The sequence below is a fragment of the Notothenia rossii genome (assembly GCF_949606895.1).
Source record: "Notothenia rossii genome assembly, chromosome: 4".
In the NCBI taxonomy this organism is placed as follows: Eukaryota; Metazoa; Chordata; class Actinopteri; order Perciformes; family Nototheniidae; genus Notothenia; species Notothenia rossii.
This window is the reverse complement of record NC_136902.1, coordinates 49,731,709-49,751,002: the sequence shown is the minus strand read 5'-3', so window position 1 is coordinate 49,751,002 and position 19,294 is coordinate 49,731,709. Positions and strand designations below refer to the sequence as shown.

The window sequence follows — 19,294 nt, the reverse complement described above, 5'->3', positions numbered from 1 at the left end:
TCGTAAGACCGGAAAGCCGGAGTTTTTCCTGAAGTTAGCCGGCCAGGGGCGGATCTACGGGGGGGCAGCTTCCCCCCCAATGTAGAGCCTTGCCCCCCCCAGCTGCCCCCCTAACTTTTGTTTCCTTAAAACTGTACTTAAACAAACCTACACTATTTCCACAAGCAACGAAACAAGCATTACATTAGTTAAAAGTGAATCATTTTAAATATCATTTTAGGCCCGTTAAAAACGCAGCTACGGCCCTGCATTAAACTGCGGAGCGGCGTTCACACAGACCGCGGCTCACAGAGCTGTAGAGAGGGAACGAGTTGTCCCAGCACCTATGGATCAGCTTCCCCTGGGAGCATTTCCCCTTCCACTAGTTTTGTTTTTACTTAGGACGAGAGCTTGAAACTAAATATTAATAAAACGCTGCCGTTTGAATCGATAGCATTTAACAGACGGGAGCTGTTTGGGGCGTTACGTTACAAAATGCTACGCAGACAGCGCTAGCTGGGAGATCGATCACTTTGCTAAACTATGCGGTACTATTAAATCCACGTAAACTACACATCACAGCAAGATCAATGAAACCAGGATACATACTTTACCATCAAACTGGATCTGAACACAGCTGCCTGTGTGCGTTTGAAGAATACTTTCTGATGTTATATTTATGATATGCTACTTATTAGCTACATGGCCCTAACGTGTAAAGTTATACAAGCATGTACCAGTGCTTTTCACAAGTAGACTCTTGCAGGCCAGAGTAGCTGGAGTGATTCAAGAACAACAAAAAGACATATCTGAGAAGTGATCAGGACGAACAGAAAGAGGAAAAGGAAAAGAAAGTTCACTGAAGAGACCAGGAAGGTCAGAGCACGAGGAAGAGGAGGAGGAGATGAAGACATTAGTGAAGAAGAAGAAATGTATGTGAGGAAGATGAAGTGTCAGAGAGAGGGCCAGAGGCAGGGATCAGGAGGCAGATGAAACTCCAGCTGGACCACATGGTATGTTCTTATTCTCTGTACATATTCCATCACAGTAGCACAATCTAGCAGCTCTTAGTATTGACAAATATTGATTGAAATGTGTTGCTGCACAGGTCACCTTTAGCTCTCTGAAGAGATGGGTGATGCCATTTGTGTACTTAATTATAACTAAATACTTTTACTGTACCAGTAAGCAGAATTCTGAGTATTCTCTGAATCGGGTGCCTTTTAAGGTATTTACATCTTTGAAAAATGAAACCAAAATGTTTGGTCATAACATCTGGTAGTGGACTACTTACATGTTCCCACCTCAGGCACAAAATATAAATAATTACTAGGAATTTCTTTGAAAAAATTTAACAGGGTTGAAGTTTTTGACAAAAAGTAGCCATGAGACCATGTTTAGCTAAGATATGCCACCACATGAAAGTCAAGGACATTACAAAATTGTAATATTTTGCAAAAATATTGTTTATTTTGTAATAAACAATTATTTACTATTATTAATTCAAATAACAGAGTTGAAATGTTGAGCTTGTCAATCTTAATCTGAAAATACAAAAACTGAAATATAGGTAAGAGAAGAAACTGACACTTGCCTTTCTTTGCCATCTTTCCTTCAAAAGACTTCTGTGATGTAATTTCCTCAATGCAGATCACACATGGACTGATCCATTATTTTAATAGGAGGGTAAATGGTATGGAGTGACGGGGTTGAAACAAACTGAGGGACGTGTGTCAATATTGCAATTTCATAGATAATTCAAGTATTTTTTCAGAATTTCTTTTTGATCAGTTAAAGTTGACAAGCATATGATTATATTAGCTGCAACATTTTGGGATAATTGGCCATTTTGATTTGTTTAATATTAAATTAATATGTAATAATGCTTAGTGAGGATATGCAAATATGTCTGTCTAATACTAAGACAACCAATTTTTTAAAAACAATATATATTTATTTAGTTTTACATTGTAATGCAAAACAACCTGTTCCATTAATTCATTGCTTTAAAATACATTTTGTAGTTTCCTTTCATTTAAAATTATTGAAGTAAACTTGGGGGACTCAAAGGGCACCCGATTGTTTGTCTGAACACCTTGTTTCTCTTGTGCATTAAGAACACTTGTGTTAGGGCATGAATTAACAATAAATAGGTTGTATACAGTATAAAATACCACGCCCGCCCTCCCATGCCACCCTGGCATGACCTCTTGCCCCCCCTTTGCCACCCCATATAAAATGTTCTAGAACCGCCACTGTTGCCGGCTAAGCGAAAATCCTGCTTCGTAGTACAGGCCCCAGGACTGACTGAAGACATGTGGAACAGAGGACAGGCATGGTTCCATGTACAGGAAACTGGAACTTTGAACAGGTGTTTTCATCTTTTCTGCCTGAAGATTCACAAGTTCTTGATCAGGTGTTTGATGTGTTTGCATGATCCTTTCTGCAGTGATAAATAAAGAAAACAAAGAAAACATTTGTAATGATGGTAACAACAATAATATTAGTATAACTATGTATATAGCACTTATATAGAACAAAACAATATCAACAATAAAAAAACAAATTATTACAGGAATGTTAAGAGACAAAGAAATGTTTTTTCAGTCATTACTATGCACTGTTGGAAATTACCTTCCAAAGGCTACATTCAAACTCAATACCATAAATAACTGGGTACCAAAATGCATTACCTGATAGAACACGTTCCACACGGAGCAGCAACCATCTGGCTGGGCCTTTTGCTGCATATCATCTCCTCCCTCTCTCTCTAGTGTTAGGTTCCAGTAGATTTGTACTATCCAATAAAACAGAAATTCCCCAAAAAATCATATTCAAAAAGTTAAAAACAATGACTTGCTGTTGGCATTGAAATGGATTAGAATTTCACATTTTTCCTGGATGTCAGGAAGGCCAGGAAGTCGTTCCCTTCAAGTCCGTAACCAGTCATAGGAGTTCAAATGCAAAGCCTGAACGATGACAAGAGCAAGAGACTTACATTTTACAATTATATTGTTAATTCATACCAGAGCAGTGTGTACATAGGCCCTGTACGACATGCATAGAACAGATCAAATCCCCTGACAGACTCACACACTTTGGTGATGTCCTCATCTGATAATGTTTCATTTTTTAGCAGCAAAGTAACATTACTCAAAGTATATGTCGGACCCAACTCATTTACAGTATGTTTTGCATCTCCTCAATAATGGTCTGTATAGTTGAGTAAAAAAAACTGTCCCTACAATTTCAGGTAGATTAATACACATTTGTAAGAAAAGTTTACAATGAAGCACAAAACCCCTCTTTGTATACACAAGTTATTGAGCCGTTTCCGCTCTACATCCTGAACTCCTCCCTTCGATGCAATGCACTTCCGTTTTGGCGGACTGGGTTTGTTTTGCTAGCTAGCTCCGTTGTGCCGACAAAGCACTGATATCGCAGAGACAAAGAGGATATAACAATTACAACATGAAGAAAAGTGGTTCGGGAACTACGTGTGCGGTAGTTGGTTGCAATCACTCGAGAAAGCACCTGAACGAGTGGTTAGATAGAGAGTGCTACGACCACAAACCAGCACCCAGCCATGTTGTTCATTAAATACAGATAAACACAACAAATACTGCATGCATTGTCTTTTTTAATATTATATATGAATATTTTCATAGTGATGTAATTGTGTGGGCTGCTTTTATATTTTAATTTGTAATACCTGTTAGGATTAAACATGTGATCTTTCTTGTTGAAGCCATTTCTTTAGTTTCCTCTAAACAATTAATTCATTCAGTGTTATTTATGTACAGTATGAGCTTAATATGAATGATGAACTGTGTTAAAAGAAATTGTAGCACTCTAAGGAACATATGAAATGCAATAATGCAATAACAGTGCAATAATGAAATTTAAATTACATCAAACTTTATTTTCACTCAAACAGTACAGGCACATATGATATATTGCACAGCATAAAGAGATCATGTAAATTGTGCATTATGTAAACAACAGACAACTGTTGGCTCCTGTGGGCATGACCTAAATAAGGCAGTTTATTTTGGTTTTAAAATGCTGAGATATTTACTGCAGAACTGTAACCTTCCCTCAACAAAATCGTCAACAATTTTCGGGAGCATGTGGGCAAAGTAGAATGTGCGCAGCCTTATGATATGCCCCTGGACAAAGTCTTGGTCGTAGGGTACTTCGATTTCTAGGTGCTCAGTTTTGTTCCAGATCACCAACTTGGAGTGCTGAAGCCCTGTGCAGTGCATCCCAATTTGTACCTGCATATAGTAGCCTTTTGGACCATTGCAGGCAATATGGTAATCTATCCTATTTCCGTTTGCCACAGTTGTGATTTCACAGTTCTTTGTTGCCAAAAATTCTGCAAGTGACTTGTTTCCCAACACAGGTGATTTGATCTCCAACAGAATGTCTTTGTTTATCACTCCATCGGGAGATGCTGCAAGCCACGGATCCTTGTCGCACACCACTAAGCCTTTGGTTTCAATGCTGTTGCCCAGAGTTTCCAAATAGTCCCTTGCAAGTTCCTCCCCCTCCGCTCCTTGACGGGTTGCAGCATTGCCACGGAAGGATGGGTGTAAGTGTTCTGACAAAAACTTGTCGGGCGCCGTGGTTGAGCGAATGGGCACCTTTCTAGCTGTGCTCGCTGTGATGCGCACTCTCCGCGCATCATGCCAGACCTGTTCTTTGCTCTGTGCTTTTGTAACCTTCTCGATCTCCTCAAGCCGGGCTGTGGACATGTTAATGTACTTATCATAGAAGGTTCTGCATTTTACACAAGCCAGTGGTATGTGGTGCTCATCATGGGTTAGGAGATGGAGGTGTGGACATGGTGTTGGCTCGGTGATGGAAGAGGTATCAGCATTAAAGCAGAACTGCAGGAGGCTATTCCCAGGGCAATTGAAAAGTTCTGCCATTGGTGAGGCAAGTGTGTTCTTCCTCCACTCTTCATGAGTCCTAAAGAGTGTCACCTCCTGTGCCGGTTCTGGAGTGGTAGAGGATGGCTGTGAAGTTGGTGGCGGCTGGTAGAGATCCTTCCTGTTGTGTCGTTTGAAGCGCACATACTTCATCTTCCTCTGACCAGCATTTCTTTTAGACCCAGCATTCCACTGGTTCTGTCTGTCTGTGCAGGCAAGCCCGGTTTTCCCCTGTCTCACAGCATTTTCTACCTAGAGAGATAGAGTAAAAACAGTGCAAAGATATTATAATGGGTTCACTGCAAACATGTCATATGATATAATACATCATGGCATACACACACTTTGCACTCTAGCCAAGTAGCCTATGATGTAGTTCGGATACCAACAACAAAAGACATAGGCCTAGGCTACAATGGTCAAATAATCTAGTTACCTTCCACAGGATCGCAGCTGAGTGGGAACAAGATCTCCCTGGTCCAGCAACACACGTACATCCCGCAGTTTTGACTTCTCCAGCTTCAGTTACCAGCACCCAAGCATTATGCCACGCATTGTTCAAACACTGGCTAGGCTCTACCTTTGCTTTTAGATAAACAAAACGATCATGTTTGTATGACATGACACAACCAACTTTGTTGCTGTGCAAATATTGATATGCCTCGGAGGCCTTCAGACTGTCCATTGCTTTTCCATCTATTGCCATGGATTGAACGAAGTAGGAGCAAATTTTGCTGTACGTTATGCTGGGCCACGTCGTCATGTTATCCTCCCAGTTTTGCACTGAATTCGGGTGGGGGAGAGTAACGCCATCTCCAGTCAAAGAAGTAGAATCGTGTTCCCAAGCTAGCATCACTGTTAGCATCGAAATCGCTGTGTTTACATCAGTGCCCGTCTGACTGTTTACACCGGTTTACACCGACAGACGCTGTGCAAAAGACTTCCGGCGGAAATGAAGTGCATTTGTGTAGGGTTATGGCGCTACCCGTGGTTTGTCGCGTAAACTTGTCTATTAAGCAAGCTGCCACATAAAGGCCCAGATACATCGGCCTGTCACCTGAGAAGTCGCCGACACCGACTGTTGCGTCGCCGACTCTCCTGCGTATTTGCCGACTTCGCGCACTGGAACACACCTCAAATCCGAGCCGAGCACGTATGAACTGCGCATGCATGAGTGGCAATAACTCTCCTTACCAGCAGGCGGCGGTAGTGTGTATTCATCATTCAAAAGAGGCAACAACCGGAACAACCGGAAGACAGAGAAGAAGAACAGACTCCGTGATATAAACAAACAACAAATGGCATTTTTCTTTCCATTTTCACTCTCGTCCATTGAAAACATGAACGAACAGGAGCTCTATAAACCGATGAGGTGAAATAGCCGTCCGTGTGTGTTCCATCTTCCATTTTAAATCATTTGTTTACCTCCCTCACTTCCGTTAACGCTTCTCATGCACTGATTCGCTAGCTGAACAGCCAATCAGTGTTATCCCTTTGTCCGACTTCCGGTGGTGTTCCCGACGCAAGAAAAGGCGTCAGGTCGGCAGAAAAGACCCAACGGTGCGGCGCACACCACTCCGAATAGGGCGTGTCCACGCTCATGTTCGGCCCGACTCCCATTTACTGCCGATTTCGTGCCGGTGTATCTGGGCCTTAAAGTGCAGCTTAACATGCTAACCTTTGGGGAGCTACAGTAAAGCTAACTTCATGCTCAACACAAAACCTTTAACGTGGATTACATTAACGATTTTAAACACAACTTAACTGTCTCTACTTGTAAGATAACGTTTAGTTAACTTGCCCTTAAATAACTACATCACGTTTTTCAGTGGAAACACAAGCTGCAGAAAAAGTTAGCTGCTAACTGTTGTTAGCTAAGACAGCTAGCTCTTAAGGGAAGTAACATAACCTTACGTTTGCCATGAGGCTAAGTTAACGTAACGTTGTAAGAAAGCAAAACGAACCTTTCAGAAAGCTTTTACTCTCTCTCCTTAGCGGGCATTGTTGATTGTTCGAAACTCGATCTCTCGATGTGCTGCCCACACATCGTCGGTTTCATCGACCCCGGGTTATCTGGTCTAGCAAAAGTCCGCCTCATACGACACACTTGTTTTGTCCATATATGCAACATTTGATAATTTTTTGGCCACAAAAACATCCCATAACCAGATGTTGAGACGGCCCCACATCCCCATACAACCTATCGCTTGCCAATTATTCTTGGCGTCTTATTGCTGAGCATCCTTTGTCATAATATTTGGCCCTTCAATGCATTCAAACCGGACTGAGCTCAGCTGTGTTCTACTCATGACGTTACCTCCGGAAATGGCAGAAGTTGATGTTTCCGGCGCAACGAACGATTGTTACTAACTGACAACTTTTGTATGCTGTTATAATCGTGATTTATTAAAAATAGATCATTAATAAAAAAATCATATGGCACATTTCACAATACAAATGCAACCTCTATCATATACTAAGCCCACTAACAGGTGCTAAAAGCATTTCGTAAGCTCTTTAAGTTACTCCGTTCTCCGCTTGTAATTATGCCGTTACAAGCTTCAAAGTTGTATTTATCATCTGAATTTGCCGAAACAAGTTTAATATTCTGAAAGCCAAGACTTAGTTTAATTGAAATCAGATGAAAACAAACTGTAACGGACCCTGCCGTGTTATTTATGATTACTCTACCAGGGGTAAACATTAAGGGTAAAATGCCACTGGCCCTCCGGGCCGGTGGAATTGTATTATCACTGGCCCCACCATTGTAACCACTGGCCCGGAGCATTCGTCCAAAAAACAAATCGACTAATAATGAAGAAAATTAACATATTTGTTGCAATAGTAATTTATGCACTAACTACATTACTACTTGTACTACAACATTTGAATCATCAGTTCTTCCTCATTTTCCTCAATTGTTCATATTTGGTTTATTAAAAATAATGATATTGTGGTCATTGTTAAAAAATGTCTGCTATTATTATGAGTATTATTATTTGTATAATGCGCTTTCTGCCTTCCTGTCATTAGGAGTTAGAAATGTAATGGCTATGTAGTAGATTATATTATAACCTTAATTCTCCTAAACTGCTGGGACATTTCCCTATAGCCAATACCTTTATATGTTCTACTCTTCACTTACTTGTCAGCATAGGTCGGCATTGATGTACAGGGCCGACAGAAGACCTTGTTTATATTGGCATCATATTGAGAGCATGGATGTACAGTGTTTTCCACAAAATGTGATTCTATTTGTGGGGGCACCGCACCGCCCAACCTTCCGATCATCAGCCCACCTCACTATCCATTAGACTACCACATAAGAAGAAGAAAAAAAATAAAATAAAAAAAAAATTATTAAGAATAATACTTTTTTTTTTTTATGAGATCCATTTGTGGCGGACGATATTTAATTGTGGCGACCCGCCACAAATAAATCAATGTATGGGAAACACTGATGTATAATGATTGAGAGGTGCAGTGACGCTTCCTAAAACCAGGAAGTAAGCTGCTGGTTCCCTCGACAAAAAGCAATGGGATTTCTCCATAGGGTTTTGGAAAATAGCTGGAAATAAGGTCTTTGGAAAACGAACCTGTTTGATAAATGCACGTTTTGTTCAGCCGGATAATCTCCACATGTCTACCCTACTTTTATAATTTTTGAATCATAAATCTAATCAATAGATTATAAAAGGGTTTTAGGATGGCAACGCCTTCGATCAAGCTGGCTGAAATGTTCTCTCCCTCTTCTTCTCATACTCCCTGTCACTCTCCTTTAACTCCTCCGGTGACTTTCTTTTATTTGAAGATTGTTTTTTGCCCGGCGCTTGGCCGGTTAACGCTGGTATTAAAAACATTAATGGCGAATGGTCTGTAGTGAAGGCGTCCTTTAGTCTGTAGTGAAGGAGCGCGCTCCCGCTCACGGGAGCCTACTCGCGCTGCGCTCTGCAGCAAACAGCTGTTTGCTTTTCACCCAACAACGACAACCTACTCTCAAAACGCTATGTTGTAGCGTTAATAAACAAAACAATTTAACTAAATTGCAAGTCAAAATACCAATACCACAGGACAATTCTTTTTTTTAAAGCAATATTTTTAGTGGCCCAAGCGGGCAAGTGGAAAGTACGTTATGCTGGCCCGGGGTGTCTAAATAGTGCTTCCTGGCCAGCGGGCCATTTTATAATGTCGAGCCCTGGTCGAGCCCTGTCTACGTTTACATTCATAATGTCAGCCGGAGGGAGGGGGGGCGGCGCTGCGGAAGAGCCGATTGCGAGTGAGAGGTATCATCTTCCCTTTACAAGCTTAAAGAATGTATTTATCGTGTGAGTTTGGAAATAAAGGTTTCATATTCTGAAAGCCAAGACTTTGTTTGTTTAAAATCAAACAAAACACCCGAACCCCGAAAAAATTGTTTTTTACGCAAATCCACGTTTATTTTGAAATGAGCCGTTGCAACTTCCGACTGATTTCGATAGAGCGGGTCACATATAGGCTTCCATAACAGCAGTCACAATATACACAATGAAGAGTTAATATTTCACTTCAAAGGCGTTGTCATCATATGCACAGCTACAGATGTAGCGATTCATTTCAGACAGTTTGAAACGCGAGGGCCGTGATTGGTACGTGATCTGCCCTCACTCAAGGGAAAACCTCCAGCTTGACTTGAGACCGCCCCCGTGATAGATAAATGTAATTATAATGACCAGCTGCAATGGATCATTGATCCACCAGGGGGTGCAGTGGGGTTCCACACTGGAGCTCATGTGAAATAAAGTCAGATACAGTACGCTGGATGTACAGCGGAACTTTGTTAAGATCCATATGTCACGGATATCATACTCTGTGCTAAATAAGAGACATGTAATCATTTACAAAACATCACCATGTTGTTATTTAACAAAATAATGTTGTTTAGTCGAAAAAAACGAACAGGAGGAAATGCAGCCCGGCTCTCGATTTTTAATCCTAATTTAATCATCTTCACCATGATCATTTATGTTTATGTTCGCCGAATTGACATGAAATCACTGACACATATGAATATACTGTATTCAACTTCATTAAAACGTTATTAACGTGCCTAAACTCAGTAATTCACAAAAAAATATTTATATTTGAATGGAGCCTCGTCGGCAAATCAGGATCCCAAAGTGTGGCGGAGGGATCCTGATCTGCATGACGGGTGCTATTTTCCCCATAAGGAACAAGTCGCTGCAAATTATCCCGCTTATTACACGGCCACATTCTCAACAAAGTAACGACATGACTCCCAGTATTAATTTAAATGCTTTTGGGATTTAGAAAATGTTTTTATTGATTTAAAAAATAGTTGTATGTATTGATTTAAATTGACATGCATCCGCTAAGAAAAATAGTCCGTTGTTACCGTTTTGTAAACAGTCTGAATGAAACGGCAGCTCTCAGCTGTGTATTTACACAAGTAATGGCCCATCAACCACAGCTCTCTCCCCCCCCCTCCCCCCCTGATCTTTCTTCTCCAGCAGCTAAATTAACAGTAGGTTACTCTGAGTGACCATAGACTGTATGTGACAAGCTTACAGTTAGTGACGTAACAACACCATAAAAGCTGGTGGGTTGAAAGCAATACGGGAGGTAAAAATAACTAGAATAATTTTGATTCATTTATTGTGGCTTTTATGTTTTTAGGTATAAAATGTTATGTAATTCAGGCTTATAGTTCACCCTTCTCTAAAAGCCTTCAATAATGGCAATATTCATAGTAATTTAATAAATCCTTCCAACACACATTGTAAAAAATAGCCTACTGTAAGTTAAGAAATCATTCCAATATGTACATCTTCTGATGTAACAACAATAACATTATAAACAGTAACATAGCTGAACATGGTATTGCACATTTAGCTTTGAGTGTTACTGACCTGAGATGTTTGTAGTACATGAATTAAGGTGACTGAGGCTTTTTAACATACAGGGATGCAAACTCATCAGGTATGAAAAAGGTGACAAGGATCCGAGCCCCCGGCTCCCACACCCCACAGAATATCGGCTTTAAAATGAGGAATAACAGAGGATATTAGCAGAACAACTAAAGCAGCAGTGTTAATTATAACAGAAGCGCCAAAGAGTCACATCTAATAGAAATATATAAAAGCATTTATTTTAAATTGTGTAGCAGTCAGTTTATAATTTTGGCAGCAATGTTGAGCATTTTGAAAATGTATTTTCATGCCTCTGTGAAAGGCTTAGTCTTTCTATCTTTCTAGTCACATGGTGTAAAGTAACTAAGTTCATAAACTCAACAAGTACTACAATTTTGAGGTACTTGTACTTTATTTAAGTATTTCAATGTTTTGTTACTTTGTTCTTCTACCCCACTACAGTTCAGAGGTACATGGTGTACTTCTACTCCCCTATATGTATTTAATACCTTTAGTTACTTTACAGATGTGGATGAATGATGTGAAATATAATCAAGTGTTAAATCAGACTTTAGTTCCACCTGGAGCAAATTCACAAGCTACCCTGCAGTCTACAAAGTCATTCAAACTAGCTGCACCTTTACCAGCTTTGAGAACACTTTCATGATCAATCATTATAAAGCATATCATATTCTGAAATGGACCAATCTGCACAATGACTACTTTTACTGTCGCTACTTTCACTATATTTTGATGAGAATACTTTTCTACTTTTACTTGAGGAACATTTTGAATGCAGGACTTTTACTGTAACAGAGTATTTCTACACTCTGGTACTTCTACTTTTACTCAAGTACAAGATCTGAGTACTTTTACTTTTACTCTAGTACAAGATCTGAGTACTTCTACTTTTACTCAAGTACAAGATCTGAGTACTTCTCCTTTTACTCAAGTACAAGATCTGTGTGCTTCTACTTTTACTCAAGTACAAGACCTGAGTGCTTCTACTTTTACTCAAGTACAAGATCTGTGTAATTCTACTTTTACTCAAGTACAAGATCTGAGTACTTCTACTTTTACTCAAGTACAATATATATATATATATATATATATATATATATATATATATATATATATATATACTTATACCACCTCTGTTTATAGCCTATGAAAAAAACTATTAGAAATAGAAGGTTAAAGCTAACGTTAGCAGATAGTGACAATGTATGCTAGCTAGCTAGCTCAACGATTCCTTAAATAATATTGCCACAGAAAAACTTTTCAGTTCACATCACGCTCTGCCGCTCCGACAGGGAGCTCTGCTCTGAACACCTGAACGGCCCGTTCTAACAGCTGTTCACTAGCGGTCCAGTCTGTGCCACAGTGACTCCGGACGCACAGTTAATATTAACGAACGCACCCGTAGGTAATGTAGCTGCTGAAGCTAGACCATCATCTCGGAGCAGCAGAGCCTTATTATACATCCACCATGAGCAGAGCCGACAGGCAGGAAGACTCGAGCACACAGCTCGCACTTCATTATTATATATAAAAAAAAAACACCATGCGTGTCATGATGGCACATAACAGCTCACGGCAGCAGATTACTCCGGGTCCCAGACCCCCCCATACCTCAAAAATATTTTTTTTTAAAACCGTTTTTTAAACAGTCTGAATGAAATGGCAGCTCTCAGCTGTGTATTTACACAACTAATGGCCCATCAACCACAGCTCTCTCCCCCCCTCCCCCCCTGATCTTTCTTCTCCAGCAGCTAAATTAACTGTAGGTTACTCTGAGTGACAAGCTTACAGTTAGACACAACACTGTCATTGCAAGTGACCCTCATTTAGTTGACTTTTATGTTCAACTGCTAAATTCGTTACTGATAAAAAAGGGCTTCTACTGTACCTAATTACCTTAACACTAGAACCGCCAGAGGTTTTTGTATAGGCCTACCTAAACCAGTCAAATCCCGCTATTAGAATGCCATTTTTAACAACATAGGGTGCTACATAACACACTTTCAGGAAAAGTCACGGACTGGGAGACTTTAATATTTTATTGAAAAAAAGTTACATTGCACACACAACACACATCACACAAATTGACCCGATTGGCAGTTCTAGTGTTAAATAAACTCACTAATTAATTAAAACAGTTAAATACGCATTATTCTTATTCTTATCATTCTTTATGAGCGCTGAAGTAGTCTTAAAATCAGATCTGTTTTTTAAATGAAATCTTACGGCAGGCAGTTAGCTCTGATCACCTATGATAAATGCGCCACACCTAATCTGGCCATTCAGCCACAGAGGTCCCTCTATACCAGGGGTTGGCAACCTTTTTGATATGAAGTGCCATTTAAAAAGAAAATTGTTATCAGCGTGCCAACCATAGGTGTCAACGATCGAGAATTATCAACGGGGGGGGTTGAGGTGCTGGACGCTCGTGAACTATCAGCAGGAGGGCGGGGAAGCAGTGTGTGGACCTGTCAGCGCAACTTACATGATGCCGAATTTAACAAACACATTTAAATAATTGGTTTAAACGGCATAATAATAAGGACGATCGTCCGTTCTGTGATTCTCCAGAGCACACATGTTAGGATATTAGGCTCATGGAAGTAAAACGAGGAAGCGGAAAAACAGAGGTCTGTGATGTATTTTGTGAAACAGAAGAACAGCTAAATAAATGCAACGCCCTCCCAAGAAGAGCTCGCCTCTCTCCAGTCATTTAAGTTAAAGTTGGTTATTGAACCTGAAGCTTGTTGCTTCTGCCCTCCTTGACTACGGTCTGGGAGCCGACAAGAAAGTTCAACACACAGATGGCCAGTCCGCCCCTTTGTAGCGTATTATTTCGATAACAGATGAGCAGATCGCCACTGGGCTTTCAACTAAATACACAGCCACGCAAAAACTGCGGCATTTGTACAGCTCCTTATGGGTACTGCTATTAGTGAAGTGCTTTATTCCTCTGTGGTGAAACGATCAGCACTGCGCTGCGCAGGAAAGCGGCAGAAAGTCGCCTGGAGTAAAGAGAGCGGGGCTGCGTTGCATGCATGGCTTCCTTCTGCAGGTAACGGGGAGACGCGCTCTGGTGGCGGTCTCGTTCAGGATCGGAAAATACAATTTCAATATTTTGCACACTTATTCCACTTATTCCTAGTGTGCCACTGGTTACGGTGCCGCGTGCCAATGCTGGCACGCGTGCCAGGGGTTGCCGACCCCTGCTCTATACAAATCAAACTGTAGACGGTGTGAAAGCACCTATTGTTTTAAATAATGGTCGGAATGTGACCTGTGAGCCTTCTGAATTACCGTGGGACAGCACATTCTAAACTAAAATGTTCAATCAATAAAGTAACATCTTATCTTATCTTATCTTAACAATACCTTCATATTAATAATAATAATAAATCATACAGTATGTGTCCGAAAGGGAGCAGGAGGAAGCAAACACAAAAATATACAAAAAATATACTGCATATTAAAGCAAACGATTGTAAAGGTAAAAGTATGAGCATAACAAATAAAGAAGTGTAATGTAAACATTATTATAATTTAATATATAAAGACTATATATTATTGAATTACAAGATTAGATATACTTTAGTTGATCTAAAATATTGATGTGTTCAAATGCTTCTTCAAAACACAACTGAAAGGCCATGAAACTTGTCTTTCTGTATTTGTGAATGAAGCGCCATCTCCTGGTTAAAACCTGAAATTGAAAATCTGGCAACGCCCTCTTGGAAAATAGTGGGAGGGCTTAACATTCCTCTATACTGGTTTTAGGCAGGTCGTAGGCAGGAAGCTGTAAACTGGAGTCTGAAATTCAGTGCTACATCTGTACAGTGTACAATGCAATGACAATCTCAAGTCCCAGGCTCCTCCAACAGATCATAAATATATATAAGACATTAAACAATAAACAAAAAAACAATAAAAATAGTGCAAGAAGAAACAGAGTGTAAATAAAATAGTGCAAGAGAATGTTGCAAGACAAGTAAAATAGGATGTAAAATGAAATACCTGTGTAATGTTTTTGGTGCAGGTGTTGGACGAGTTGAAGCAACGAGAGTTGGGGAACTCTGAAAAAGAGGAGAAGATGCAGGTGAAGAAGAAAACAATCGAGCTGTTGCCAGACTCGGACGACAACCTGCAGAAGCTGAAGGTAGGATAGCTGGGTAAAATCTGACCTGTGGTCAGGGCCCACGCGGCTCTCAGACTGAGACGCTGTGTTTGTTCCTCAAGGCTCTGGTGGAGTCCAGTGCCAAGCGGGTGGTGCACCTGGCCTCTCAGTGGGAGAAACACCGCGCTCCACTCATCGACGAGCACCGCAGGCTCAAAGAAATCTGCAGCAGACAAGATGTAAGTGGGTCCCATAATGTGTCGCTTCATCTGTTACAGAACATTCATCTGTTAAAGATTCTGATTTCCTGTCTTTATGCTCTTCAGCTGGAGTCATCCCAAAAGCTGTCTGAAATCAAATCTGTGCACGATAAAATCTGTGTGTCTACAGAGGAGGCCAAGAAGAAAGAAGAGACCTACAAACAGCTGGTAATGGATTTAACTTGCTTTTCTTTACTTGTACCTGATATGTATTAGTATAAATGGTCAACTCACAAGTTACGATTGCAAGCGTCGTGTTGAAACAGGTTTGTGTAAAAGTATCTTTTTTTTTGAATGCGCTAAATGTTTTTTTGTCCGTATGTGTGTTTTTTTCCCCCGTAGGTAACAGAGTTAGAAAATCTTCCTCAGGATGCATCCCGGTCAGCGTACACTCAGAGGATTCTAGAGATCGTCAGCAACATCAAGAAACAGAAGGAGGAAATCAAAAAGGTACTTTCAAAAGCAAATCACAAGTCAGAACTGGAAATAATGAATACATAAAGCAAGCCAAACCGCTAAGGCCCTGCTGCTGTTACCATTCACATGACATAAATATGTCTTTGTATTAGCTGTAACATCCCCTCACTAACACTGTGTGTCATCGTCGCCCCCCCGCCCTGCAGATTTTGTCTGACACTAAGGATCTCCAGAAAGAGATCAACAGCCTGACAGGGAAACTGGACAGAACCTTCACCGTGACTGACGAGCTGGTCTTTAAGGTAGCAGTCTTTTTTATCAGTACTCCTGAATAGTAGATAGTATTTTTATAATAATATAATAAACTTTATTTGTATAGCACCTTTCATGCACAAAGCAGCCCAAAGTGCTTTACAGAAAACATAACAACAATATTAAAGTAATATTAAAATGAATACAGAACAAGATAAAACATCTATAGTGATAATTTGTTAAAATAATTTAAAAACTAAATAAAAAATGTAAAATAAAAGCAAAACAGAAAAAAAAATACAGTAAAACATGGACAATGATACTAGTGACAATTGAAAGTTAACCCAAATTAAAAGCCATATTAAAAAGATAGGTTTTTAATTTGCTTTTGCTGTTCTAAGATCCACGGTAAGATCTTAGGTGAAGACCTCTATCGGTTTTTGTTTTACAAACATTATACTTAATGATGCCCGATTGATTGAAGATAAGGATGTGCCACAGAACCCCATGTGACGTTTCTATGGTCATTTTATTTGAATAGTATTATGGTCCAGAGAAGCAGCAACTTCTAGAGCCATGAAACCTTTGCAGAACTGCCAAACACATTTCAGTTATATATACAAACACATACAGTGGGGCAAAAAAGTATTTAGTCAGCCACCAATTGTGCAAGTTCTCCCACTTAAAAAGATGAGAGAGGCCTGTAATTGTCATCCTAGGTATACCTCAACTATGAGAGACAAAATGAGAAAAACAAATCCAGAAAATCACACTGTCTGATTTTTAAAGAATTTATTTGCAAATTATGGTGGAAAATAAGTATTTGGTCAATAGCCCCCTTTGGGGCTGTTTTTCTGCAAAGGGACCAGGATGACTGATCCGTGTAAAGGAAAGAATGAATGGGGCCATGTATCGATATACATTTTACGCCCATTTTGATATGATTTTGAGTGACAACCTCCTTCCATCAGCAAGGGCATTGAAGATGAAACGTGGCTGGACTGGCTAGGCCTGGAGTGGCCTAGCCAGTCTCCAGATCTCAACCCCATAGAAAATCTTTGGAGGGAGTTGAAAGTCCGTGTTGCCCAGCGACAGCCCCAAAACATCACTGCTCTAGAGGAGATCTGCATGGAGGAATGGGCCAAAATACCAGCAACAGTGTGTGAAAACCTTGTGAAGACTTACAGAAAACGTTTGACCTCTGTCATAGCCAACAAAGGGTATATAACAAAGTATTGAGATTAACTTTTGTTTTTGACCAAATACTTATTTTCCACCATAATTTGCAAATAAAGTCTTAAAAATCAGACAATGTGTTTTTCTGGATTTGTTTTTTTTCTCATTTTGTCTCTCATAGTTGAGGTATACCTAGGATGAACATTACAGGCCTCTCATTTTTTTAAGTGGGAGAACTTGCACAATTGGTGGCTGACTAAATGTGTGTGTGTGTGTGTGTGTGTGTGTGTGTGTGTGTGTGTGTGTGTGTGTGTGTGTGTGTGTGTGTGTGTGTGTGTGTGTGTGTGTGTGTGTGTGTGTGTGTGTGTGTGTGTGTGTGTGTGTGTGTGTGTGTGTGTGTGTCCAATTTATTTACAATCTATAGTTTTGCTTCATCATATGGGGTTAAGGCGTTATTAGTTAATTTAATTAAAAAAGAGAATTCTTGAAATGGTTGTTTTCAATATATATTGTATGTTAGTACTAAATCATTTTCCATGTATTAATTCATTTTTTCATCTAAAGGACGCCAAAAAAGATGAATCCGTCCGCAAATCCTACAAGTACCTGGCTGCCCTGCATGAAGTACGTCCTCACGTCATCTGGTTTGCTCTCTTCCGTTGCTCTCATCAGTGAAGGTGTAACATGTGTCCATGTTTCTACAGAACTGTAATCAGTTGATCCAGACCATCGAGTACACCGGGACAATCCTGAGGGAGATTCGAGATCTAGAGGAGCAGGTAGGAACTACACTGCATCACATCACTGCTGAGTCACATGACAAGTTCCATCTGGCCATCACAGACTGGAGCCTAATCCTAGCTTAGCATAGAGACGGAAGCAGTTCTCTATCAAAAGGTGCAGGTGGCATCAGATATTTAATTTATTTCTCCCTCTTTAATTGTTTTGTTTTCATTTGGTTGTTACAGTAGAAACACCAAAATAAGTACAACATACTGATCTGAAAGTATGTCAGTCTTCAGACACAGCTGTTAACAGTGTCTCTGTGATGGCTTTAAAGCAGGACATTTTCCGCCTGCCTCTTGGTTTCTGCTAATAGAACGTAGACACGTTGTTTTTGTTGTTCACAATTCCTGTTACAGGATACTTAACTATAGGACACGTCGTTCTACTCTACACATACACCGTGCCAACACCTTCCCATCTTCTGAAACTCCCAGAACACACTCTTTCATCACAACAAGAATCTGACTTTATTTTTCCAGCAAAATAGTTTGCACATCCTAACGCTGTATGTAGAGATTCACCACAATGTAAAAACACAACGCTGAAATCCTTCTACCAACATATTCCACTCACTCTGTGTAAACTGATTGGACTTATTTCTGAAAAATGATTTGATTGACAGTGCCAAAGAAAAACATTCGGTCTCCAAATCATAATTTTGCAATCAATAACTTTAGTCATTGGTCATTGATTAATCCTTGTAACATTGACCTTTCTTAAGCGGACTAAATCATGTTTTTGGATCAGGGAGTTTTTCTCAGTGGATCCTTAAGTATCTATGGACAGGACACATGAATGCAATTAGCATGTATTTGCCAAAATGCAGTTTATATCCAGAATGATTAATTGAACCTTGTGCACAGATTGAGACTGAAAACGGCAGTAAAACTGTGGCCAACCTCGAGAGGATTCTGAGCGACTACAAGGCCATTCGACAGGAGAACTCTGCTCTTGCTGCCAAAGTCCGTGAAGGCTGAAGGATCTCTGTCTACCTGCTGCGGAGTCTGCGGCTCACCTGTTGTGGCGAGAGCAGCTTCTCCTCAGAGGCAAGCTGATGATTGAAGCACGGAACTAACCCGGCATTTTAAAGTGTTCGGGTGGATGAAGAGGACAATTAGTGTTTAATTTTAAACTGATTCTACGGCTGGACGTGCACTGGGCTGATGCAACAATACAGTGCCAGCAGAGGGCGCTGTCAGACTGTTCTGTGCCAATGTTAAGTCATTCATATTGATGTATGAAATGTTATCACACCATATCTTGATCAAATCAAACCTGTGACTGGGACATTTTAATACAGGAAGTATTCCAGCATTTTCTGACATGAGCAGTTGCTTCATTTGAGCTGAATGAAACTGAATGTATTCCAATGATGATGCGGTCCAGCCCCATCTGCAAAGTATTGTTGTATATATGGTACCAGCTTGAATAAAGATGCCTTACACACTTGAA

General features: G+C 40.2%; 2 protein-coding genes across 3 annotated transcripts in view; one reads left to right on the top strand and one right to left on the bottom strand.

Moving 5' to 3' along the window:
* Window positions 1-19,294, top strand: part of ccdc22 (CCC complex scaffolding subunit CCDC22) — a 28,628-nt gene extending 9,334 nt beyond the window's left edge. The window contains exons 9-16 of the mRNA XM_079675813.1: window positions 14,874-14,993; window positions 15,074-15,190; window positions 15,278-15,379; window positions 15,554-15,661; window positions 15,835-15,930; window positions 17,621-17,680; window positions 17,761-17,835; window positions 18,706-19,294. Coding sequence (XP_079531939.1) covers window positions 14,874-14,993; window positions 15,074-15,190; window positions 15,278-15,379; window positions 15,554-15,661; window positions 15,835-15,930; window positions 17,621-17,680; window positions 17,761-17,835; window positions 18,706-18,819 — 792 coding nt within the window. The 3' untranslated portion in view covers window positions 18,820-19,294. The remainder of the gene's footprint in view (window positions 1-14,873; window positions 14,994-15,073; window positions 15,191-15,277; window positions 15,380-15,553; window positions 15,662-15,834; window positions 15,931-17,620; window positions 17,681-17,760; window positions 17,836-18,705) is intronic.
* Window positions 3,881-6,744, bottom strand: LOC307035943 (uncharacterized protein). 2 transcript variants are annotated; one of them, XM_079675814.1, is made up of 2 exons: window positions 5,350-6,744; window positions 3,881-5,165 (listed from the first exon to the last, which is right to left on the bottom strand). In XM_079675814.1, exons 1-2 carry the CDS (start codon window positions 5,776-5,778, stop codon window positions 4,026-4,028), a joined length of 1,569 nt encoding a protein of 522 aa, XP_079531940.1. In that variant the 5' UTR covers window positions 5,779-6,744; the 3' UTR covers window positions 3,881-4,025. The 2 variants fall into 2 exon arrangements, with proteins under 2 accessions (XP_079531940.1, XP_079531941.1); XM_079675815.1 differs by having other exon boundaries at window positions 3,881-5,161; window positions 5,350-6,742.